The sequence below is a fragment of the Carlito syrichta genome, unplaced genomic scaffold, assembly GCF_000164805.1.
Source record: "Carlito syrichta isolate Samal-C Ts95f unplaced genomic scaffold, Tarsius_syrichta-2.0.1 Scaffold303019, whole genome shotgun sequence".
Lineage (NCBI taxonomy): Eukaryota > Metazoa > Chordata > Mammalia > Primates > Tarsiidae > Carlito > Carlito syrichta.
The window spans coordinates 132920-160083 of NW_007247115.1; the positions used below are offsets into that span (position 1 = coordinate 132920).

At 40.1% G+C, this 27164-nt stretch overlaps 1 protein-coding gene across 3 annotated transcripts in view; it reads right to left on the bottom strand.

Annotated features, from left to right (window-relative positions):
- CUNH9orf135 (chromosome unknown C9orf135 homolog) overlaps positions 1 to 27164 on the bottom strand; it is a 77101-nt gene that overhangs the window by 36984 nt on the left and 12953 nt on the right. For 2 of the 3 annotated variants that reach the window (XM_008057459.2, XM_008057458.2), the window contains exons 2-4: positions 14262 to 14370; positions 3283 to 3401; positions 1923 to 1991 (exon numbers count right to left, since the gene is read on the bottom strand). In XM_008057459.2, coding sequence (XP_008055650.1) covers positions 1923 to 1991; positions 3283 to 3401; positions 14262 to 14370 — 297 coding nt within the window. The remainder of the gene's footprint in view (positions 1 to 1922; positions 1992 to 3282; positions 3402 to 14261; positions 14371 to 27164) is intronic. The other variant, XM_021712030.1, reaches the window with a different exon arrangement.

Sequence of the window (27164 nt, forward strand, 5' to 3'; positions counted from 1 at the left end):
TATTATTTAGTGTGTACTCCTACTTTTTTTTTTTTAAGTTAACTGTAAAACAGCACAGGCTGTTTTGACCTCCTTCAGGAGGTTTTCTGGAAGAAGGCATTGTTATCATAGGAGACAACAGCTCCATGCGTGTTATTGACCCTGATGATCTTCCAGTGGGACAAAATGTAGAGGTGAGAGATGGTGATATTGATGATCCTGACCCTGTGTAGGCCTAGGATAATGTGTGTTTGTTTCTTCATTTTTAACAGAAAAGTTAAAAAAGTAAAAAAAAATTAATAGAAAAAGCTTATAGAATAAGGATACAAAGAAAAATATTTTTGTACAGCGATACAAAGGTTGTATTTTAAGTCGCTAATACAAAAGAGTCAAAAGTTTTTAAAATTAAGAAGCTTATAAAGTAAAAAAAATTTACAAAATGCTAAGGTGAATTTCTTTTGGAAGAAAGAAAATTATTTTTTATAAATTAAGTGTAACCTAAGTGTACAGTGTTTATAAAGTCTACAGTAGTGTATGATAATGTCCTAGGCTTTCACATTCACTCACTGACTCACCAAGAGCAACTTCTGGTCCTGCAAGCCCCATTCATGGTAAGTGCACTAGACAGGTATACCACTCATAATCTTTTATGCTGTATTTTTACTGTTCCTTTTCTATATTCAGGAGTTTGGGACCAAAATTGCATGACCCTCAAGTCCTACCCTTCCTATTCACCTAATCCTGCCCCAAGTGACATTTTATTTCCTGGGATGAAAAATGCCCTCAAAGGAAACATTGTGCTGATGTGAAAGAGGGAAAACAGAAAACGGCAGAAGCACTAAAAGCCATCAACACTGACAGTCAAAAACTGAGCAGTGGAAAAAGTGTCTTGATAGGTGTACTGTATCAAATGGATAGTACTCTGAAGGTGAGTGAAGTTTAAACACGCAAAAATAAGTATACATTTTCTATAAATTCCAGGTTTTTGGAGTCCCCCCTCATAAGTAAAAATTCCTATCGCTTATCTGTACATTATGAAAATTTGTCTTCTTTAGAAAGATGAGTGGATAAGAAATTTCTTTTTTCTTTTGTAGTAAGAATTCATGCTGACCCCAAAATAAATTTATTTTATCAGTAAAAATCATAGTCTCTTGCTGGGCAGTCAATTCTCATAGGTCACAGTAATGTTCCATGAAGTGGCCACAAACACCGAGTCAACAAATATTGAACCATTGCTCTTAGAGAAAATACAGAGTTAGGTTTCTGTGAGCCTCTGGTCATAATATGTTTACCAATTAACCAATATGTAACTTGTTTTTTTGTGTGTTTCTGCTTCAAGGCAACTTATTTAATGTTTCTGATTTATTCACATGGCCCTGACTGCCAATAGCACTACAACTCATTCCTGAACAAAGCTTGTATTTTTTCTGAAAAGCACATTACAGCCTTCCTGCTCTTAGGAACATGATAGCACTTCAGCATGATGCTTGGGGGACATTTTAAACAATAAGATCAACAACAAAAAGCATAAAAGTCTGAAAACCATGGCATTAAGTAGACTGCGAAAAAGACACTTGTTTATAATATGAGAGCTGAAATAAGAAGGCAGGACATTACTTTGCTCAACCTCAGCTGGAGCTGTGCAAATCTGGTGACCTAAATTTTTGCTGCTCTGCACACAGCTATGAATGGCAACAACAGAACCACAAGTATTTATTTGTGGGTTATGAATACACAAATTTTAAGGAGTAGAACAATTTGCAAATGTGGAATCTGCAAATTGTTGTAGATAAGGATGATTACTATTGTCAATGCTATGCAAACTGATGGAAATAACTTAATGCTGTTGACCTTGGCACACCCCTCACACCTTGACCACTAGAAACAAACTTTGTGAATCAAGGAACATTTGTACAATCTGCATCGGTTTAGAGACTACTAACATTTTGCTTCGATCTGCTGGATGTCTAGTCAAGACAGCTCCAAAGCCTGTGGCAGGCAATCCAGTCACCCTGGAACAAAGTAACAATTTTTAGAAAACTTGTTAGACTGCCATGGATAAACTTTCAAAGCCACACAAAACTAATTTTGAGTTGAATTGTTATGATGATTTTTTTTTTTTTTTGAGTTGGAGTCTCACTCTGTCGCCCAGACTGGAGTGCAGTGGCCGCTCTCGGCCACCGCAGCCTCGACCTGCTGGGCTCCGGCGATCCTTCCGCCTCAGCCTTCTGAGTAGCCGGAATTACAGGCATGCGCTACCACGACTGACTGATTTTTTGATTTATTGTATAGATGAGGTCTCCCCAAATTGCCCAGGTGTGTCTCGAACCTGCGAGCTCAGGCAAACCATTCACTTCAGCCTCCCAAATCACGGAATTACAGGCTGAGCCACCGAGCCCATGATGATTATTTTTAAAGGGTTTTCACATTTGCAATTTTTATGCACTTTGCAAAATAAAATGTCCCACAAAGTATATGAAAATTTTAGCATTTTTATCATTACTTTGACGGTAGTTTTCACTAATTACAGTGTAAGACAAAGGCTATGTCATGTACTTCCATGAGAAGCACTGTGCCAGGAAGCAGGACAACAGCTATAACTAAGAAACAGTCCCTACCCTCAAATAACTCTCTATCTAGGATGAAACACATACATATAAATAACTTGAATGCAAGTCCCCTTGTTATGTAGGACATAAAAAACTCAGGGGGCAAAAATAAAAGAACAGCTTACCTAATTCTTACTGCATATCTGGCAATATTTCTATCACATTTCACATTTTATTTCAACACTATGAAGTACATACTTATATAATTCCTATTTTACAGGTGAACACACTGGATCATAAACACCAAATAACTTTCATAATAAATTATGGAGTTGGGGTTCGCCCCTAGATAGTCAGAACCCTGTTGTAGAAAAAACGAGTAAAGAGGAAATGATGGCTGGGGGCAGTGACTCATGCCTGTAATCCCAGCACTTTGGTAGACTGAGGTGAGAGGACCACTTGAGATCAGGAGTTCAAGACCAGCCTCGGTAACATAGTGAGAACTCATCTCTACCAAAAAAAAAAAGTGGGGGGGGATGACATTTTAGCTGAGTCCAGAATGAGTAGATTGCTGATTGGTAAATAACAGAGGAAAAGAGAATTCCACACAAAGGGAACAGCATTTGCAGAAAGCATGAAAGTTTGAGGCCAAAGTGCTTGATGTATTCCTATATTGTATAGCTGGGGCCACTATACTACTTTGCTACTTATACAAACCCTTTCCTGCATGTGAATGTTCTGTAAGTATTAATACCTTTCAATAATCCCAGAGCTCATTGTTTCCTCATTCAACAAGGCCTTGCTCTTTATTTCAGCCAATTCTTTGTTTAAATAAACTTGTGACATCTGTTCATGTGTTTCCGATATCCAAATCTAGAAAAATACAAGCACATATTTTTCTATATTAATTAATGAATACATTTCCTAAAATAGTCAGTTACTAAAACATATTTATATTGAAGTACATTAGAATTTTGTTGACTCTAGTTGACATTAAAAAATAATATCTCATCGCCATCCATTATTTCATCGTAAATATGTAAAAATGGCAAGTACTTACTGTGAGTTGTTGGAAAGTAAGAAAAAATTGGTGGTTTCTATGAAACAGAAAGCACTGTATTCAATTAAATAACTCTACCTATTTTCTATTTCCTTCTTTATCCTTCTCAGGGTTGGCATATCTTTGATTTTCTAAGTAAGAAAATATTTGTAGTAATCACTTTGTAAATCACAAAGACTTCAGATACCATCATCATCATTATCATTCATCATTATCTAATTCTCTATTATAGAGGACAATTCAGTGAATTATCAAGCAATTATTACTGTGGGGAGAAATTTGCAAATTGTAAGATGTACTCCAACCAATTGCAGAATAGCACGGATAGCATCTAAGGGATCTTAAGAACAAAAAATGGATGTAAAGGATTCAATATTTTCTCCATACAAAACTCTAGAAAATCACTAATCTGGAGGTTCAGAGCAGAGAACCAACACTCAACACCAAGAAAACCTGTTACTTTCCCTGAACACAAAGATTAAGTTCCCCAAGATATCCAAAGAAGCCCCAGAAAACATTAATTCTACTCTATTTTATGTTTAAAGGAAGAGAGACCACTCTTTAGAAACCTGGAGACTTTAAATGCAAGTGTATCATAGCTATAGTCAGATACCTTTTGTCCACTTTGGGTTAGTAATAAGGCTCTGCTATAGCTAGGAATCTATCCTAGTCAAAATAATTTTGATTAAAGTCTATATCCCTGGTCCACTGGTCTACTCCACGGCTCTCTAGATCCTTCGCTTCTCAGAGCACTGATCTCAAAGATCTCAACCTCTCGACTCCCAGTCCAGTTTCCCAGCTCTGATCCTCATACCCTTAGCTCAGCTACTCTTCCTCTTAGATTTCCAAGTTCATAAGTCAATGGTAGAGGACAATATATGAGGTCTCAAATATTTTAACAACAACAAAAAAATATATATAGGGAAATTATTAGTAACCACTATTTTGTCTGAAGGCATAATGTTGACTAAAAAAATTAAGCTTAGATATGTTCTGACCATTTTCAGCAGTAAAATATCTCAACAAATCAACAAACTCTTTGAAAGTATATGAAACAAAGATACTACCAAACATGAAATAGAAATGTTAAAGGAAATAGATAGTCATAGCATTAGTGGAGCTAAAGTTTATTGGGTGGTTATTCTGTGCCAGATGATGTATTAAGCACTTTGTATATATAATTTCATTAAATACTCAAAACAACACTATGAGTATTGAGTATCAATCATGGTCTCCAAAGGAAACAAACAATCAAATGGGGAACTGAGAATAATTTAATGAAGGATCTATGTATAAAAGTGTGGAAAGCATTAAGAAAATCAAAAAACAATGTTGAAGTACCATGAAGAGAGCAATAGTGGAGAACCATAGGATAGAACAATTACTGGAACCCAGAAAAAATTACAGCTGTAAAGAATGGGCTACCTGATAGTCGTGGCTTTCAGAACAGACATATAGCCACGGCCAAACCTTGGTCCTGCAGGGAGGAAACCAAAATGTCCAAGCTTACTCTTCTTCCCACCTCCAATCACCCTCCAGTTCTTCCAATGAGCCAACCCCTACAGAAAGCCAGAGGGCATAGGAGTTCCTTGAGGTGATCCATAAAGACCAGCCTCCTTGGTACAGAGCAGACTGAGAAGGGTGGAAAGAGAATCTAGGGGGAGTGGCATAATTTATTTCCATTTTAAGTAAGGGGAAAATGAGGATAAAACAGATTAAGTAATGCCCAGGTAGATCTGCTAGAAAGAAGAAGCTCCATGATTCAAAACTCATGCAATCCAACTCACTCATTCACCCAACTATACATATCTATGAAGAAACTATGCATCATAGTAGATTCTAGGACTGGAGCAGTAAACAAACTCCAGAGGCTATACTAGCTATAGATTAGTATGTCATAGTAAATCATGGGGATAATGGCAATCACAACAGCACATAGCCAGACACCATTCTAAATGTCTTCACATTAAATGCTCGTGACAACTCTATTATTCTCACTTCGCAAATGAGGAAATAAAAACATGGAAAATTTTAGACTTTGAACCAAAGTTACAGCCTATTATCTGGTGGGGCCAAGAATCAAGGAGAAACCATCTGACTCAACTCGAAATCCCACCTCTGTGTTTCGGGTAATAGAAGCAAATGGTATCCCCCAATACTAGACTTTCTTTCTTCATCAGTAATAGAATCCTCACTTTTCATCTGGTTAAATGGTATTGCATATTTTCCAGCTTCCCTTATACCTAGATATGACCAGTGACTAGTTCTGGACAATAGGGCATAGTGGAAGTAGAATACGACATCCAAGAAAAGTCTTTATATTCTTTTTCTCTTCCTGTTGCATGGGCTGTGAACACAATGGCTGGTTTCCAGCAGCCATCTTGGGTCCTGACGGGCAGAGCATAAAGTTGGAAGGAATCTGTCTCTGACAATGTGTGGAACTTTCCTAACAGTCCTGGCCTGTTATCTTCCAGACTTTTTACACAGAAGAATAAAACCTTATGTGAACAGCCTCTGTTGATTTGTGGTTTCTGTTGCATGTAGGCAAACCTAATCCTACACCATCTTAATGTAAAAAATCTCTTTGGTGTAGGAATGTTCATAACCTGACATAAGGATGGTAATTCATAAAAGCATGTCCATATGTTTAAAAGTCTTTGGGGCTTTATATATATGTATATCATAAACTGGAGATTGGCAATTTGGTATGTGAGATAGCTAAATTAACACAGCACAAACTCACAGGATAATCACTAACATTTCCATTCAATTTGCATAATAAATTCTAGCTTGAGTCAAATGATAATCTAAAAAATACCTAATGTATATAGGGCACTCACTTCATAATATCATTCTTATTCCCTGTTTTCCTGAGAATCAATTTGTTTAAGTCCCAATTTCTAGTCTTCCAGAATGAACTCACCCCATACGTGCTGCACTTAAGAAAAGCCAATAGACACATAAACTGGGTAACTGCTTCAGAGAACTAAGAGGTCACTTATGACTTCTCAAGTTACACGTTTAAGGATAGCCAGACTTGCTCTGCTAAGGATGATTTGCCTCTGGCAGAATCTCTATTGGCAAGTTTCATTTTATATGACCTCCAATTGACAATTATTTCTTGGGTTCTTTATAGACTCCAGAAAGCATACTCCACTGATCCACAGTGAAGGCAAAATTTTCTCTCTGATGCCTCAGGTTCTTCTGGAACCCTCTAGCCTACATAGCCTTTTGTCAAGTATGAGTGACATTCCAACCCATCAAGTTCCCCAACCTCCAAGAGATTCTTATCAAATTCCCTGGGTGGTCTTCTTGAGACCCCACCCTCAGGTTTGAAGGGAAGGGGACATTTTCCACTCCTATCCTATGGGGACAAGAGAAGTGGGATTCACAGCATGCACACTTTTCTCCAGATGACTCCTCCAAATTCTAAATTCTTTTGTCCAGATCTCTTCAATTTCAGTCTTGTTTGTTTTTAAACCTTCAAGGGAAACGAGAGACCAAGAAACCCCAAACCACTTACTGCCCAGATGATTTGCATGTTCTGCATGGATGGGTTGGCACCTCACTTTATAATAAAGGAGACGTTGGCATCTTTTATCTTAGATCTTCAGTCATAACTAAGGAATAGCCTTATTTTAGCCTGTTAAACAGCACTCCCCCACCACATGTAGCTTTTTTGCACCATCTCCAAAAAAAAAACAAAAAACCAAGATTTTGTTAGAAGGCTTTATCTTTAAAAGCCATCGAAAAAAGACATTCTTATTTTTTCAGTAGTTTTGCCCCTGGAAATTCTGGCTCTATTTTCACATGTAGGTTAACTCAGCGTACCATACATAGGTTTTTAAAAATGACAGAGAGGCCCCACAACTGTAACCATCACCATTTTGTGTTACTTGAACTTGTGGGGTGCAATAAGAAAAATAATTTCATTGTTTTTACCCACTACCTGTTCAAGCAAGCTTTTATAGGATGGTTCTTTTCCTGTACCTAGAAGAAATACATTTCGGACAATTTTCATTTATTTTTTCTAATTACTCTCAGATAACAAAACAATTTCTTGCCACAAAATAATTTTGATAAAATAATTAATATTTATAAAATAGTCACAAAAGAACTTCTAGTTGGCTAGTTGTCTCAGGAAAGAGAAGAGCAGGGCAGGCAAAAAAAAAAAAAAATAGAAAATCAGCCTCATCCCTCACCCCCACACCTCCTCGTACTGACTTGCCCAGCCCAAAACAGGCTGCAAGGGAGGAAAAGAAATGCTTTCACCTTAGGTGAAATTCATCATTTTGATGAAATATTTTAATTACTGAAATGTGACCAATAGACTTTTTATTATCTAAGAGTGACCATAAAAACTAAAGAACCTACACACGGTTCAAGCCAAGCATAAAGAAAGAACTAACTCCACAGAGTAAATAGGCAGCTGAGGCAAAGAATATAGATGTGTGTGTGTGTGTGTGTGTGTGTGTGTGTGTGTGTGTGTGTGTGTGTACATAATTGCACCATGTAAGTCTCATCTGTTCATTGCAACAGTTATACATACTTAAGCAAACTAATATACATGAAAAATAAAAACCTAGTTTCTCTAAGAGTTAAATTAAGAGTAAAATTATTGATGTAGAAAAGGAGCAGCAAAGGAGGAGGATAGGCTCAAAATGGCAGGTGGCCTGCTTTCATTCCCTGTAAATGACAGAGAAGATATTTGCTAGAATAAATAAACTGAGACATGCAGTAGAAAACAAGAATTCTTGGAACAAGAAAGGCAGATGTGATTATGGTGACACGGGAAAAGACGATCCAAAGAAGTTCAAGGTGAGCGTGCCGAAACCGGTGACATCAACCCCAAGCTCAGAGATTATGGAGACAGGAAGCAAGAGAGGACTCTTGCTCAGCAACCCACTGTCCCCAGACCTTCCTCTTCTTCCTTTCTCCTGGTTTAAGTAGTTCTCTTACAATGGCATTTAAAATCATTCAATTTACAAAAATTTGACTTATATGCCCTTTCAGGCGCTTAGATATGAATGTAGGAAGCATCTGTGAGGTTATACTGGTCAAAATACTATTCTACCAAGTCAATCAAAGAAAAAAATTAAAGAAAAAATACCTGAACCAATCAAGTAAATGATAATTGAATTTCTTATATCTGGTATAATGATATTCTTTTATATCCCTTTTAAGGTCATTACTTTTTGAATGTCAGATTTTTATCCATTAAAAAAGCTCATATTTAGGCCTATTTAGCTATTAATAATCTAGTCATAAAACGAATGCTAGTAAACTTTTGTACTATTCACTTATCTGCCACTTTAAAATCCAAAATGATTGTGATGCTGCTAATATTAGCCTAATCTGCCCATCAATGTGGTCGTGTTAGTTCCAGATATGCCTTGGCACTGATCTATTAGCTCTGTAAGAAAAATCTGTTTAACAAAATTGCTCCTATATTTTTTGTCCCCTTATGTCTCACAAGTTCTTTTTTTCTTTACACAGCATCATATGTGCTCTGTACTTAATCCTTCCAAGTGTATGGGATTCAATATGCACCTTCCTGAGAAATGGTATTTCTTTAGCTTCTCAGTGGCTCTAGGAGGGTAACATAACTGATTGTGACAGGGCCTATGGTAGTGCTGTGAGGATCCTTGGGTGAGGGGTTTTACAAATTGAAGAAACAATGATAGACGTCCTCATAATAATTTTGATTTGCTTGGAATTCACTCTGGTACAGATATGTGGCACCTGAATGAAGTCCCAACAAAATACCAGAGTTTAGAATCCCATTATTCATAATTGCTTCAAAAAAGACAGAGCAAACCCAGTGGCTTGGATTACAGTTCCCCTGTGAATCTAGTTCCTCCACGGCCCCACTCAGTTTCTTTAAACCTGAGGGACCACTGGCGTAGAAAACTGATTATCCACCACTGAAACTTGGGTGGTATATTTCCAGATCTCACCAAGAGATGGTTTCTTTAAGATTCAGCTCAGGCACCTCAAAGGAAGCAGTCCCTGAACCTCTCCACTGCCTACTGCAGTTCGGGGGCACCTCACAGCATCCTGCTCTTCTTCCTATCATAGCATCAATCATATCCTTTGTCACTATGGTTATGTGTCTCCATTTCCACTGTGAACTTTGTTTTGATTTATATTTCTTACCCTAGCACTTAGCTAATGCCTGGCGAAATAATGGGACCTCAAAAATGTTTGCTGCCGGGCTCGGTGGCTCAGCCTGTAATCCCGCGCCTTTGGGAGGCTGAGGTGAGTGGATTGCCTGAGCCCGCGGGTTCAAGGCCCGCCTGGGCAGCGAGACCTCATCTTTACAATAAATCAAAAAATCAGCCGGGCGTGGTAGCGCATGCCTGTAATTCCGGCTACTCGGAAGGCTGAGGTGGAAGGATCGCCGGAGCCCAGCAGGTCGAGGCTGCGGTGGCCGGGAGCGGCCACTGCACTCCAGTCTGGGCAACAGAGTGAGACACCAACTCAAAAAAAAAAAAAATGTTTGCTGAGTGTAGTCCTTCCTTCCTTCCTCCTCTCCTTCTTTCCTCCCTCCCTCCCTCTCTCTCTCCCTCCTTCCCCCTCTCTCTCTTCTTTCCTTTCTTCCTCCCTCCTTTTCTTCCTTTCTTCTTTCTACAAATATTTATTAAGTGCCCATTATGTGCCAGGCATTCTTCTAGAAACTAGGGATTCAACAGGGAACAAAACAGACCAAAGTCCTGCTTTCAATGGAGCTTGTATTCTAGTAAGGGAGACAGACAAATAAGTCTAAAATATTCTAGTAATTTAAGTCCATAAAATAAAGCAAAGGAGATAGAGAGGGATGATAAGAATGGGCTACTCTTTTACATACAAACAGGTAACTGGCTCATTGACTAAGTGGAAATTGGTAAGGGGGTACAATCAGAAAACAAATCTATTCTTCATCGCTGCCCACCCATAGTTATTTGGAGGGACTAGTCCTTTCTTGCGTTCCTTGATGAAATATAAGACAGGTTCCAGGGCTTATCTAGTCACTTTCAGATAACATAAAAATTCTCTAGCTACTTCTGTCCCTGAAGAGTCTTACTGAGATAAATAAACTGGCATTTTTCCAGTCCCACATAAACTTAAACTTCATTTAAAGATTCACTCCTCCACCTGGGGCCTGCTTGGCCTGGTCTACTGCAGGGGTACAGTTGGGTTCTTCTCAGTTGTCCCACTTGGACTTCTTCCCTATTCCCCACCACCTTCTGTCTCATTGAGGGTTGATGCCAAGAGTGTGAGGATATGAGGAAGCAGAGAGAGGTAACTGTAGGAATGGCAGAATGTAATCTTGTGTTGGTTTTCTCCAGTCATGTCTATCTTTGGCCCCCTCAGGCGGGGTGAATGTTCAAAGTCAACTTTCTTGAGATGTTCTGGTAGACTTTGGGATCCCCTCTGGGAACATTCATTGGCTTGTCTCATCATACAGGATGCTGGACTTGAATGCCCCTGGAAATCCAGCCAGCTCCCCACCTATCCCTACAAGAGGTGCTCTTGGACGGACTCTGAAATGGCTCCTTGTCATCTTCCTCTTCCGGCCAATATCTGAACCACAGAAGCCACAACTGGACCCAAGCACTCACACATCCTTGCCCAACCTCTGGGGGGCGTGGAGCTGCCTCCCTCTCTGCACTCTGCTTCTTCAGACAGATCACCAGATCTTGGGTCTGACGCTTCACCAGAAATTTAAGGAGCTTTGCAGATGAGACTTTAGAGCACACTTCTCAAAACCCTCTTTCTACTATCAAATTCCTGTTTTGATTTCTTGCATTTCAATCTTCTTATATCCTTCATGTGAGTTTTCTTTGAGGCTTTTGCATAAGTGTACTTCTTCACTTTGGCACATGAGGCTATTGTTTTGTTCTTAGACTTTTGAAGCCTTAGCCAAAATGCAGGCAAAGAGAGTCCCGTTTTAAATTTTGTCACAAATGATGTTCACATTAGCTGCAGCAACAGCATTTAAAAACGAAAAGACCTTTGATCAGCTCAGTGGAAATGCTGGTGGACGTAAGAAGCAGGCACTCAGCTACAATCTTGCAAACAAACAAAACAAAACAAAATAAAAATGGTAAAGAGGCATTCAGGAGGGAAAACAGATGGGAACAGGGCTAGCCAGCATGTGTGTGGACATAATGCAGGAAATAGGACAGAAGTTATAGCTAAGATGTAAGAAATCAAAGCCTCAACACATATGCAGTGAGATACATACAATACCCAAGCCAGAGCAAAAAATAATCAGCTTTATTTTCTGCAAAGAGGATGCAGTGTGAGGAGTAAAAAGGCCAATGAGCTAGAAGTGGAGCAGTTTGGTATTCCAAGACACAGTTTGGAAAAGTTTCTAAGATTTCAGATTTTAGAGCCAGAGAAGAAAGATGGATTTTAATTTTCAATACACTTTGTAACTGTTTGACTTTGTACCAGTGATTAAGCTTCACTCAGTCCCAGTTTTCTTATCTATACAATGTGGGTCATGTCTGATACCCGCCTGAAGAGTTGTCCAGAGAATGAAATGAAGCACTTTTAATGTAAACATCTTATTGAATTGGTCCTATTGCATCAGTAAGATGCAATCATGAAGCAATTTTATTTTAATCAAACCTCCATTGCCCTCCCACATGAAAATCTTAGGCAAGTCTCATGGTTTTCTGGGCCCTTCAAATCTCAAGAGGGATTTTAGTTATGAAAGTTTCAAGTTCAGTGAACTAATCAAAATATATAACTGTAGTAGACAGGAGGTGCCACCTGCTTTAGGCCTGGAAGCTTGCAGTGGGTGGAGCCTGGCTGTCTCCCTTCATTTCCCCTCTAGGGCCAGGCTGATGGGGAGAAATCAGAGTGCCCTTGCCCTCTTGACCCAGTGCCCCTGGGCTTGGATGGCATTCAAAATTGACTCCTCTTCTAGGACACTTTTTTCTATTTTAATTCATGGGGTAGATGTGCAGGTTTGTTACAGAACATTGTGTGATGGTGAAGCTTGGACTTCTATTGTGCCCATCACCCAGGTAGTGGTCATGGTACCCGGTGGATGTTTTCAGCCCTTATCCCTTGCTCTATCTCCTCCCTTTAGGAGTGTCTCAGTGTCTGTTTTTCCATTCCTTGTGCCTGTGTGCTTAGAGTGTTTCTCTCCCGCATATTAGAGAGAACATGTGGTTTTCAGTTTTCGGCTTCTGTGATAATTCGTTCAGGATGATGGTCTCTAGCTGCACCCATGATTTTATTCTTTTTATGACTGCATAGTATTCCATGTGTCACATTTTTCTTTCTTTCTTTCTTTCTTTTTTTGAGTTGGAGTCTCACTCTGTCGCCCAGACTGGAGTGCAGTGGCCGCTCCCGGCCACCGCAGCCTCGCCTGCTGGGCTCCGGCGATCCTTCCGCCTCAGCCTTCCGAGTAGCCGGAATTACAGGTGCACGCTACCACGCCTGGCTGGTTTTTTGATTTATTGTAGAGATGAGGTCTTGCTGCTCAGGCGGGTCTCGAACCCGCGGGCTCAGGCAATCCACTCACCTCAGCCTCCCATTTTTCTTATCCATTCCACTATTGATGAGTAACCTAGGCTAGTACCATGTTTTTGCTGTTGTGAATAGTGCTGCAATAAACATGCACACTTTTTGAAGAGTGATTTGTGCTCCTTTGGGTATATACCTGGTAGTAGTATTGCTGAGTTGAGTGGTAGGTCTAGTTTTAGTTCTCTGAGAAATCTCCAAACAGTTTTCCACAGGGGTTTTACTAGCTTGCATTCCACCAAAAGTATAGGAACATTCTCTTTTCTCTGCTTCCTCGCCAACATCTGTTGTTTTTTGACTTTTTAACAAAAGCCATCCTGACTGGTATGAGATGGCATCTCATTGCGTTTTTGCTCTGCATTTCTCTGATGATTAGTGATGTTGAACATTTTTTCATATGTTTGTAGGTCACCTGTATGTCTTCCTTTGAGAAGTGTCTTTTGTCATTGTTTTCAAAGATTCTCTCACTGAGGACTTCCAAATGCAGCTTACTGAAAGTCAGTCTCCTCCTGGCCGATATAATTCCTTCCCTGAGCTTTGGGTATTGGGAGGGTCTCTTGTGCTGGGACTCTTTGCACCACCAACCCCCCCCCCCCTCCTACCCCCAGGCAGCCTCTTTCAAGGGGTTCTGGTAGATTCTCTCCAGTGGGTCCCATGAGTGAACTCAAGCTAACTCACACACTCACAAATGCTTGGTCACTGCTGTCCCGCTCCCCCCCCTTGCTCTTTCTCTCCCTTTCTCTCTCTCTCTCTCTGCCACCTCAGGCATGACCTTTCACATTTAGGTTCTCAGACATAATAATACCTACTTCACAGGGTCATTGTGGAGGTGAAAGGAGACATCTAGCAAGATGCCACTGCAGCATGCACAACAGCATCATTACAACAGTAACAGTTCCCTAAGCACCTGCTATGCGCCAGGCACTGCATCAAGTACTCTGCTTATTTCACCTCATTTAATTGCCCCAATCGCCTTATGAAGCAGGTACATTTCACAGGCAGTGTTGCTGAAGCACACAGTGGCTGTGACCTGCTTGAGTAACAGAGCTAAGGAGGGGTGGGGCTGCAAAAATGCTCCCCCTTCTCGTTCTCATGTGTTTCACTAGGACAAAGATTCCAGACTTCAAACAAAGGAAATAACAGCAAATACTTACTGGGGGTTCATCACATCCAAGTCGCCGATATGTTGAATTACACAATTTTTTTACTTCCTCAGGACCCTCTATGTCATAATCTTTGGGAAAAGATTCTCTGTCACAGTGCCTAAAGAAAAAATAGGAGCCTATTAAGGAATAACTCTTATTAATATGTATTTATTTCATTTAAATTTTTAAAAATTACCCAGTGAAAATGTACAATATTAGTGGCATTCTTTTAAACATAAATTTACTGGATTTGTGACATACAAAGTATTTTCCATCTCTTTTCATATAATGCTGAGACTACTTCCTAAAAGCAACTTAGCACATGTGATAAAATTAACAATCTCACAAAAACAATACTTATCCAACACAGTAATTATTCAGTGACTCCAGTGAACTGAGTCTTATTTAATAATGTAGATTAGTTACCAACAGTACATTTTAAAATAAGACATGGTAATATCTTAGAAAGGCAACTTGCCACTTTAGAAAGTCTTTCTACCATGAATTTTAATTACAATTTTTTTCAAAATGAGACAGCAAAGTGTTTGTTCATATTGATTTATTACCTGTGCTTCCTGCTTTTAAAGAGGGTATAAAGGAAGCTGACAATTAAATATAAGCTAGAATAAAACAGTTCTTAAAAATGTAGATGGAAGAACAAGAGTACCTGCATAATCAATGTTTGTATACTTAATCCTGAATTGTACCCCACATCTTTATAATTTTTTTTTTAAATGTAGATGGAAGAGGGAAAAACATTCCTGGACCAAAAACATCTTGACCATAAGAGTGGTTAGCGAAAATAAGAAAGGAAGAATGTGGGGCACAGGGCAAGAAAAGGGAAGTGAAGTAGATGACCACAGAAGCAGCTGTTTTGATAGAGCTTTCTCAAGTGAAATAAAGGACACAGAGACCAAGCACTCCTCAGACGTGGCCTTCCTGTAAGGGATACAGGACTAGGATTTTTTAAGGGATACTCAGGTATCCAAGAATTCATCCATCCATATGCTTATTTATTCAGCAACTATGTTTACGTGCCTCCCACGAGTCCCAGGCATTTCACCAGGTACTGGGAATGCAATGGAGAGCAAATGTGACGCAGTTCTGCCTTCAGTTGCTTATAGTTTGAACAGAGAGTCAAGACAATTCTACAAGAAAGATCTACAATGTGATGAGTGTGGGTAGAAGGTTGTAGAAGCAGAACAGCTTCCCTTAACCCAGTGGGACACGCAGCATCGACATCATGAGACCTTTTAGGACCTGTCTCCCTCCCATCCTATCCCACTGTGTTGGGGCTCAGCCCCTGTACTGCATCCCCATAGCAACCGGCCTCCCCACCTCTGAGTATAGGAGCAGAGCTCTGTAGGAGAGCCTAGCAGCAAAGGAACCCCAGGTGGGCCAGCAGGCAGAACGCCACACGTGATCCCTCTTCCCTCCTTACATCTGAGCATCACATTGCAAAACACTAAATGCGTTTTTGCAGCCTACCAGCATTTCACGACAGCCTGACAGGAAGCTCTCACTAAGTCCTTAAAGGGAACATTGAACAGCATCAAGAACCAGGAGCGGTACAGTGAATGGGACCGTGGGTTTGAGTCTTTATTCAATGAGGTCCTAGCTGTATGACCTGGAGCAAGTGGTTTCCATTTTCACATGTATAAAATGAAGATAGAAATGATAACACTTAAGATTTTAATAAGGATTAAAATGTAAAAATAAAGTAGGAGGTCCTTCATATGCTGTAAAGCACTGTAAGCATCTATGTGTAGTAACTACTAATTGGGCTCCAAAACCTGGCATATAGCAATTGCAACTTTAGTTTTCCATAATTGAACTTAATTTCTCTCCCAAGTTCTCATTTTGTCAAGTGAAAAAATTTGACTCTTGATCAATTCGGGATTTCTTCCAGCTCTGAAGGGGTATGTGGGGGGCCTTGATGACAGGAATTCATCTTTGCTGTCATTCCTTCTTGCTTGCATCTGCAGAAGCATCCTCTTTCTCCTGTGGTATTCCATTTGAATCCATGCAGGTCTCTTGTCCTGCTGGTCTTGCTATTACAGAGTCCTGGGTAGAGTACACTTTGCCACAAGGTGCCACGCTCTAGCCCATCAACATCTTTCTCAAGTTTCTTTCCACCCAGGTTCCAAGAAACCCAGACACCATCACTGGGTTATTTACCTGACCCACCATCAGAAAATGTGTTTCACCTCCCCAACACTCTGGGCTTGGGGACATGTGAATGTCCCACCCTTCAGTAGTTCCACAGATACTGCCCTGGAAATGTGGGGGAGGGAGAGAAGCAATGATCGATCCCATCTGGCTCCAAGATTTCCAGAATCTTAATTCAGTTTCAGGATCTCAGACAAATCCAGTCTCAGCTTCCCCTCTTGGCTTTCTCTTTTCTTTGTCCATTAATTCTTCCTTTACTATGGGACAGGGTGGCCTGGCCTGACTCTTCATCTGTTTTCCCAAATCTATAGTGCTCATCCTAAAACCCAAGTTTTTAAACTCCATATCCAAGAATTTGACTCTTCCGCTGCCCCCTGGGTCATTCTTTCTCAAGGCAATAAAACCAGAGTACCTCCCTATAGCATACAAATGAAAGGGGAAAGTATCAGCTAATATTTCAATGCACTAATCCCAGGGTTCATTTCTTCATTAGACACTGAAGAAGGTATAGTGCTATAGTGCCCAGGGCCCACAATACTTTTAGGAACCCACAAAAATGTTTCAATTATTTTTAACTCAGAAAGATTAGATATAATCCATCTTAGATTATACCTGTCTGCATATCATCTCAGTCATAAACTCTCATTTCTTTTTTTTTTTTTGGTCAGAGTCTCACTCCGTAACCCAGGCTGGAGGGCAGTGGCATGCTCATGGCTACCTCAGCATCAACCTGCTGGGCACCAGTGACCCTTCCACCTCAGCCTTCCAAGTAGCTGGACCATGCCCGGCTAATTTTTGATTTATTGTAGATATGAGGTCTTGCCAAGTTGCCCGGGCTGGTCTCGAACCCACGGGTTCAAGCAATCCACTTGCCTTGGTCTCCCAAAGTGCTGGGATTATAGACTGAGCCACCGAGCCCGGCCTCTAACTATGTTTTTAAAGAAGGAAGGAGCCCATGAAGGCAAAGATACTTACAGAACATGAAAGTCAGCATGTAGCCCTGATCATCACACCCTATATAACTAAATTATTACAAAAGATGCAGATATGTTCCTTTTTCATATAGCAACCTTAGATAGCAGCCATTAGCCTAGCATTAAACACATGAATCCATAATGAAAGCGTTTCTTTGGAGGACTGAGCCAATGTAATTGGCATCTCTCAGGCCTGCCAGCTGCCCACGAACGGTGTGGCCATGTCCTGCTAGGCTCTGACAGATTTACAATCCAAGAAGAGTTACCTTACTTTCCAAAGGTTACCAGCATAGCAGAGAGAATGTAGATGTTTAAAAAGTATAAAATGTACTATATAAAATACAGTAAAATATATACTATAAAATAGAAATGTATATTTGCTATGCGTAAAATACATTTACTATGTATAAAAATATTTTTAAATGATTAGGGTGTTGTAAAGGAAACAGGAGGCCAGATCCATTCTCTGTCTTTTTTATATTACATCAGGTAAACATTGGCTTGTGCCTCAGTTTCCCTGAGATGAACTGAGAATCATAAACGGAGGAAATAAATGAATCAATGGACTTAGAGTCTCAAATGGAAGTGACATAGAAATGCAAAATATTATTATGTGTAATGATATTGTATCTAGCTACGATATGCTTTAGTTGGGTATTTTTAAATGCTTTGTCAAAACTAGTTAAGCTTCATAGCATCCTTGTGATTAAAAATACATATATAAATAATCAAGGTGCAAATATATACATATGCTTTATATAGTCTCACTCTCCTTGCTACCTACATTTATTTACGGTCACCAAACAACTTGCCATGATTTGTCATTTATCGCAAGAAAAATTCTTCAAGAGAAAAAAATTTAATAAAATAAAATGTAGAATGCCTCTAGAGCAGTAACTTTTTTTTTTTTGAGGTGGAGTCTCACTCTGTTGTCCAGGCTGGAGCCTTCCAAATAGCCGGAACTACAGGTGTATGCTACCACACCCAAGTTGCCTGGACTGGTTTTGAACCCATGGGCTCAGGCAATTCACTTGCCTAGGCTTCTCAAAGTGCTGGAATTAGGCTGAGCCACCCAGCCTAGATATAATTTTCAGACTCTTTGACCACATACCCTAGCAAGGAAAATGTGACATCTTAATCCAGAATATGTATATGTATTTCCATGCATAAAATTGAAACCAAAATTTGGCAAAACATGAATTTGAATACTTTTTATTCTCTTACATTTTATTTTGTATTGCTGTTGTCAATCCACTAAATTGAGTTTACAATACATTAATGGATTGAGACCACAATTTGAAAAATACTGCTGTAGACTAGTGAGTCTCAATTGAGTTGGAGGAAGGGGTCCATTTGTGACCCTATCCCTACAGATAATGCAGACCTTTGGCAATGTCTACAGACAGTATTTTGTTTGTTGGTTGGTTGGTTGATTTTTGTTTTTGTTTTGTTTTTAGTTGGAGTCTCTCTCACTCTGTTGCCCAGACTGGAGTGCAGTGGCATGCTCCTGGCCACCACAGCCTCAACCTGCTGGGTTCCGAGGATCCTTCTGCCTCAGACTTCCAAGTAGCTGGAACTACAAACACACACTACCATGCCCAGCTAATTTTTTGATGTATTGTAGAGATGAGGTCTCGCCAAGTTGTCCAGGTGGGTCTCAAACCCACGGGCTCAGGCAGTTCACTCACCTCAGCCCCCCAAAGCATGGGATTACAGGCTGAGCCACTGAGCCTGGCCTAGAGACAGTTTTATTACTACTAGGGAGGAGAGTGCTACTAGCATCTAGGAGCTAGATGCCAGCTGCTAACATCCTACAATGCACAGGACACCCCACCACAAAGAAATATCCTACCCAAAGTATAATAGTGCTGAGGTTGAGAAAGCTCTAGAGGACAGCTGCATCCCATAATGCTAGTGGCTCCCAAACCTAAGTGTTTCATGGAGCGGCCAAACTTCTCCCCAGTTGGGTGAGACCAACATAAAGCTGTCAACATTTTATGTTGACAAGAACATTCAAAATAAAATAATCATCTATCACCTTTGTTGTCTTACATTGTCTTTACATTTTGTATATCACCTTGGAGTAATAAAAAAGTCATCCTTGACCAGCGCTGCTCTGGTTTACAAACTGTCTTTTGCAAATATTAATTCACCCAGCTAGTCAGCAATCAGTTCAAGGCCAAAGATGTTTTCTGTGCTGCTGACTGAAGAAAGAGCTGTATCTTAGAGGCCAGGTATGCAGGTACAGGGTGCAATTCTTGCTGGGAGGCAAGCCCACAGGACTTCCTGCCAGCAGAATCAGAATTTTTCTTGAGAAGCAGATCCTTCTTCTGAGAATCTTGCTCTATGAAGCCTAAAGCTGAATACTACAGTTTCTTTAAGCGAGAAATCCTCACATGAGACATACTTAATGACAAGCAAATGAAGCTCATTTTATCTATGCTTCTATAAGAGAAATCGTATGATAATTGTTAAACCATTTATGGGAGGAGTTTTGGACTAGCCTCTGCACTAGGCCCCACCAGACCAGACCAAACCAGAATGGAATCACTCGTGCTAAGTGTCATATAATCGAACTGAACTTTGAAATGGGTCTGCTTGAAAACAAACAACAACAAACCAGGAAATTGCAGTCTACTTTAGTCAGTGTAATAAGGAAGTCCCCTCTGTTTTAATACTATAAGGAAAGTAACTTCTGAAATGACCAACCTGGTTTTTGTTATCTATTTCTCCTTTTTTCAGTCCCTTTCTGCCTATAAAACCAACCTTCTTTGCTCAACTCAATGGAACACTCATTCTACTTGCATAGAATGATGTGTTGCCAGATTCTAGAATCACAAATAAAATAAAACTAGGCCTTAAACTAAATGTATCTTGACTTTTTGACACTGTAAATAGAATGAGGAACAGGAAGAAGGATAGAATCTGAGCTGAAAACTGTATAAAAAGGAGCTTGGATGAATTAAAGAGGATTAAGGTCAATAAAATCCAGTAGGACAAAGACCAGCACAAGCAGTTTCCATTCTGGACAAATGCCCAAATAGCCAGTTAGTGTATAGCTTCTAGCCACCAACCCTACAATCACCTGAACCTTTCAGATCCCATTCTTACTATGATGCCCTTGGGCCTATGTGGTGTCATGCCTTATCAAGTAAACTGGCAGAATCTGTTTCTGGACACTTTGGAAACTCGGGGCTCTCACCAGAAGAGTTGGGTGATTTCACGTCAAATTGGATCTGTGAATCATCATTGAGTAAACACTTATAATTCACCAAGTGAGTTGCAGAACTGAACAAACTGGACTCCAAAACTGTGGGTCATGCAGGGACCTTCAGCTCCCCCAGTCTGTCCCAGGCCAGAGGGGTGCAGCTCCTTGTCAGTAGAGTACAGGCTGGGGTTAGACCATAGTATTCTCCTTACGGAAAAAGGGACAAGGTCACACTCTGTAGTTTCTATGATCATATGTTTATACAAGGGAAGCAAGTGGGAGGCTGCAAAAAAAAACCCCATATCTTTATCACTTCCCTTCCTTTCACATAGTTTTATAATTACCCATTAATGTATCTGCCTTCTCATTAGATTGAAAGTTTCTTAGACATAGGGATTATTTTTTATTCATCTTCATGATCTCAGTGCCTAGCATAGTCTGACACATTGTGAATGCTCATTAAGTCTTAAATGATTGATTGATTAAATGAATGTTCTTAGATTTTGTTACTGTCACCTTAATATAAATGATCAAAGCAAAGCCTTTCAAATGTGTCCATAAAAATAAAGAGTATCCTGGCTCGGCCTGCAAAAGCACACATAAAGAAGGAATGATTCTGCATATAGAAATGCTAAACACTGACTTGTCTCCAGAGAAATTATAAATCTACTTGCCGAATGGGAAAACTCTCAACATACATATGCATACCACTGATTGCAAAGAGGTTTGAATTTGAGCAATATTTGACATCAAAACAATGAAAATCTGAGCTGAATTCTGGCTTCTGGTTACTTGACAAGAGATATATTTTCTTTGCAGATTTCAAAGATGTTTAAAATGTTTAGTTAAGACTCCAGATGGCAGAATACATTAATTTTAAATTTTAGAATGATTAATGTAGTTCACAATGACACTGTCAGCTATTGTATTTTCTGATGTAAATCTAGCCCAAATGTGAAGAGAAAGATGCCTTTTCTATTAGGTTTCATAATCATCTGCTCTCTAGGACTTTAAAAGAAAATTACCCTTGAGAGTCAGCTATATTCCTTAACACAAAAAAGCATAAAATCAATACAATCATGGACTGCAAAGAGGCATCTGACAATCCTCTTTAAAGATTTCCTGGGCAAATGATTTACATGCCAAGGAAGTGTTATTTGGTGCCATATCCATCACACTGACATATGAAGACTTTTAGGTGTATTTGCAGAATCATAAAGAAAGTCCTATGTTCTTGGGGAAGATGGTGACATTTCAGACTTATCAAGAGGGACTTTTTTTTCTCAAAGTGTTTCATGCTGTATGTGATTTGTGCATCTATAACCATGATACTGCAGAATTTGAAACTTAACTGCACTCAAAAGAAAACCATTTAACGGAGGCAGATAAGTGAAGTCATTTTCTTCCCTCAACATATATTGAGTGGCATGTAAATAAGACATATCATTATTATGCATTTTCTTCATAGAAAAAACAGGAGGCTCTGTGGAGAATATTGAAGGAAACAAAAGGAATACAGCAGTCAGAGGCTTTCTCTTTTTTTTTTTTTTTTTTGCATTGGAGTCTCACTCTGTCACCCAGACTGGAGTGCAGTGGCACGCTCCCGGCCACCGCAGCCTCAACTTACTGGGCTCAGGCAATCCTTCCACTTCATCCTTCCAAGTAGCTTGAACTACAGGCGTGAGCTACCACACCTGGGTAATTTTTGGTTTATTGTAGAGACGAGGTCTTACCAAGTTGCCCAGGCGGGTCTCGAACCCGTAGGCTCAGGCAATTCACTCGCCTCAGCCTCCCAAAGTGCTGGGATTACAGGCTGAGCCACCTAGCCCAGCCGGCTTTCTCTATCTTAACTGTTTAGTATTAAATGTCGTCCATCTGAGTAACTAACCCCCAAACACGTGACTTTGAAAACAGCTGAAGGGACACATATTAAATGGGGTGATACTGCAATTGATAATCCCACCTGGGATACTTTTAGAGGGAAATAAGTTGCTAAGTACACTGGGAATGTGAAAACCAGGACAGGACAGTCCTGGTCGAGCCAGGATGAGAGCATATTTCTATCACCCTATTTTTAGACACCCGGATCTCAATTATCTTCAAATCCCAGAATACTTCAAGGGGTTTCTTTGATCCTCCCCTACAGAAACAGCTTGCAATAGCTGGCTAAAGACACTCTGCTTGGTGGAAGAGTAGGACTATAGAGAGGAAGTTTTAAAAGTATATCATGTTAGTAATTACCGTAGTCTAAAAACAATTTGACAGTGTATCTGGTATGGAGTGACATGGAGATCAGTCTCCAAAATAAAACAAAAAAGAGAGACATCTGATTACCTGTGTAAGTTCCTAGTCCTATTGTCTTAATATTGCTGGCTTAAATCATTTGAATTTATTACTCCAGAACAACATCAAAAGAATATATTATATGTGAGCTTAAGGCCCATTGTAATGCACACCTCTGTGATTTCATGAGCTATACATATGGAGTAGGTAATACAAGGTTCTTTGGTTTCAGAACAAACTGGTTCATTTACATTGAAAAACAAGTTTTCATGAGTAGAATCTAGAATTAAAGCAGACTTCCATTATGAACATGGTTACACCAATGCACGTTCTTTTCCTTTTCTTCCTAGAAATGGTTCAAAAGCAGCAAAGGAAATGAAAAAATTAAAAGCAAACTAAATTTTTGGCAAAACCAGAAGTTGTAATTTCCAGATTATATCACATATAAGGGCTATCAAAAGCAGCCATGAGCCAGTCAAGGCCAAATGGAAGAAGTGCAGACAAGAGGCTGTGACAAGAAGTCTCGGCGATGAGACTGCCCAAAGGTGGAACCTCTCCAAGTGCCAACCATATTACTTTTTCTGTGCTTGCACAGATAAACTCTTTCACCAAAAACAATAGAAAATGTTAGATAAAAAATATTTTTAAAAATTCTGATACATTAAAAGTATATAAGAGCTGAAAATCCAGTAAAGAATTTCCAGGCCAATTTTTGGGTGAAAGCCTGGAATCAACCAAAGAAATAAGCAGAACTTCAAACCACCAGAGCTACTGATGTCCCCAGAGTGTTTGCCAACACTGCATGTGGAAAAAGGTTTCAGGGCTGGAGGAACAGAAATCTAGCCCCAGAGCCAAGCTAAGGAGGAGAGTTTTACAAGAAAGACATTTTTTTTTTTTTTAATTGGAGTCTCACTCTGTCACCCAGACCGGAGTGCAGTGGCTGCTCCCGGCCACTGCAGCCTCGACCTGCTGGGCTTCGGCGATCCTTTAAAGCGCCTCAGCCTTCCAAGTAGCTGGAACTAAAGGCGTGCGTTACCACGCTTGGCTGATTTTTTTATTTATTGTAGAGATGAGGTCTCACCAAGTTGCCCAGGCAGGTCTTGAACCCTCAGGCTCAGGCAATCCACTCACCTCAGCCTCCCAAAGCGCTGGGATTACAGGCCAAGCCACCGAGCCCGGTTTAGAAAGACTTTTATATGTGATAGACATTGTGCTTACCCATACAATTTCTCCTTCTTTCCTGGGAATACAAGAGGTTGTAATTTCTACCCTTGCAGTTTATAGGGTCATTTGACTAGTTCTTGCCAATGAAATAAATATAAGTAGAAATGGTACGTGTCATTTCTGGGCTAAGACAGCAAAAGCTCTTACACAATTCTCAACTCTTTCCTCCCTTGCCAGAGCAATAAATGACTTTCCAGATGACGGAGACTCAATCAGCCTGAGTCCCAAGGTATCTATGTGGAAGAGTACCCACCCACCCCCAACAGAAACCTACAATAGACACATATGAGCAGGAAATAAACCTTTATGTGATCTCTCTGAGATTTGGGAGAGGAGTATTATTAATACAGATTAAGACTAGCTTGTCTAACACAGAAATTAGTACCAAAAGTCAGGTGTGGACACTGCTATAACAAAAATACTAAAGTACTTGGCACTGGCTAAAAGCCAGGCAGAAGAAAATAGGAAACGGGAAAGGTCAAACATTTCATAGCCACAATAAGTGAGGAATCAAATCGTGTACCCAGTGAGATTGGAAAAGAAATTGGAGAACTGCTGATTTTTGTGTGAATTGCTATTGGCTGTTTTTTGCCAAGGATTTTTTTTTTTAAGAATGAGATGAATTCAAGAAATAATTAGCTAGCTTTCTAGAAGAAATTAAAGTGAAATGAAAGATTCCAGAAATGTGGGGCCTTAAAATGTAAAAGAGTCAACAACTTTTAGATTCCAAACAGTAGGAGAGAAAACTGAAAGGCCTTTTCAAGACAAAGGTCCGCCAGGCACTGAGTCTCACGCCTGTAATTCCAGCACTTTGGGAGGCCGAGGCAAGAGGATTGCTTGAGCCCAGGGGTTCAAGACTAGCCTGGGCAACTTGGCAATACCTCGTCTCTACCATAAATAAATAAAAAAATCAGCCAGGCATGGTGGCATGTATCTGTAGTTCCAGCTATTTGCAAGGCTGAGGCAGAAGGATTGCCTGAGTCCAGGAGGCCGAGGTTGCAGTGGCCGTGAGCGTGCCACTGCACTCCAGCCTCAGCAAGAGTGAGACTCCAACTCAAAAAAATAAAAAGACAAAAACAAAGATCCATTAAAGCGCAGACTTGCAGCAAAGTTCATCCTATTGTTAGACCCTCCTAGTCAATAAAGTTGCATTAGAGCCTCAAAAGACAAAATTACAACAAATTTAGTTTAAAGATCTAACCGGCTTTTATTTGTGATTCTAGAATTAAGAGCTCCTCATTCTAGAAAACAATGAACTGAGCAGAGGACGTTTGCTTTGTAGGCAGGAAAGGGCTGAAGAAAGCAAAAACAGAAAACAAAAAATGGATTGATCGTTTGAAAGTTATTTTCCTTGTAGGATTAAAACAGAGGGGGATTTCCTTAATAGGCTGACTCAGGTTGACTGGAATCTCCTGGTGTTTGTTTATTTTTTGGAAATTGAGCTGTTGCAAAGTACAGTGGCTACGGGAGAGAGAGAACGGGCTAGAAACCCAAACCTCACCTGCATGCAATTTACTTATGAAGCAAATCCTCACACGTACCCCTCAACGCTAAAATAAATTAATTAACTAATTTTTTTATTTAAAAAAGTACAGTGGCATCTAGCATAAGTGACTTTATTCTGTGTCTGGTCTGCTGGGTTTTACTGCAGGAGGCAAGTCCAGAACAATGGGCTCTCCCATAAACTTTGTTTTAACAGAGCAAATATCTGATTAAGGAAATGGCCAAACAGAAAATCTCAGATTTTCTGACTTCTGTGACTATAAAGTCTCAAAGTGACATTCAAGGTGTTTTAAGGGAAAAAAGTAAAGAAATGTGGCAAGTCTGAGAACTGAGAAAGAATTCAGGGTGAAGTTCCTAGCCGTTGCAACTAACAGTATTCAATTAAATAAGAAACTACGTTTTTGAGAATTGTACTTCCAAATAAGCCACGAGTCTGCATTTTTAAATCCCTCAACTGATCAATATTTAAAATATCCTTTGGCTCCCAAACATCTGGGAACAGAAAATGAATCAATTGAGCTGAACACAGGAGGACAGAGAGTACAACAATCACTACAGATACGGCCAAGGAGAATCGCAGAAAAGAAAAGATCACACACAGGAGAGTCAAGGGCCATAGGGAGCAATGAGAAAGGGAAGCTGCTCCCACCGAGCAGAACCAGGGTCTAATCAAAGAATATTCCTGATACCAGTGTAGGGCTTCCTAACAGTGTCTGCTTGGTAGAATTTAAGGGTTACTGTGAACAAAAGATAGCTCTGTCATTGCCATATTTCTTCTACCCAAGCTGGTGTGCATATTATAGTTCATCCGGCCCCTGTCTCACTATTGTACAATCGACCCTTGAACAACAAAGTTGAAATGGTACAGATTCACTTATATGTGGATTTTTTCCAATGAAAGTAACACCAAGTGTGACTGCTTCTCCTGCCCCCCCCTTCCACCTCCTTCACCTCTTCTGCGTCTGCCACCCCAAGACAGAAGACCAATCCCTCCTCTTCCTCTTCTTCCTCAGTACTCAATGGGAAAATGACAAGGATGAAGACCTTTATGATGATCCACTTTTCCTTAATGAATACTAACTAAATTTTATCTTCCGCCGGGCTAGGTGGCTCAGCCTGTAATCCCAGTGCTTTGGGAGGCCGAGGTGAGTGCATTGCCTGAGCCCGCGGGTTCGAGACTCGCCTGGGCAACTTGGCGAGACCTCATCTCTACAATAAATCAAAAAAATTAGCCAAGCGTGTAGCACGTGCCTATAGTCCCAGCTACTTGGAAGGCTGAGGCAGAAGGATCGCTGGAGCCCAAGCAGGTCAAGGCTGAGGTGGCCGGGAGTGGCCACTGCACTACAGTCTGGGCAACAGAGTGAGACTCCAACTCAAAAAAAAAAAAAAAAATTTATCTTCCTTGATATTTTCTTACTAGCATTTTTTCCTCTAGCCTACTTTGTTATAAGAATACAGCATCTAACATCCAAATATACAAATAATACAGCATACAAAATAGGTGTTAATTGATTGTTTATGTTATCAGCCAGGCTTCTGGTCAATAGCAGG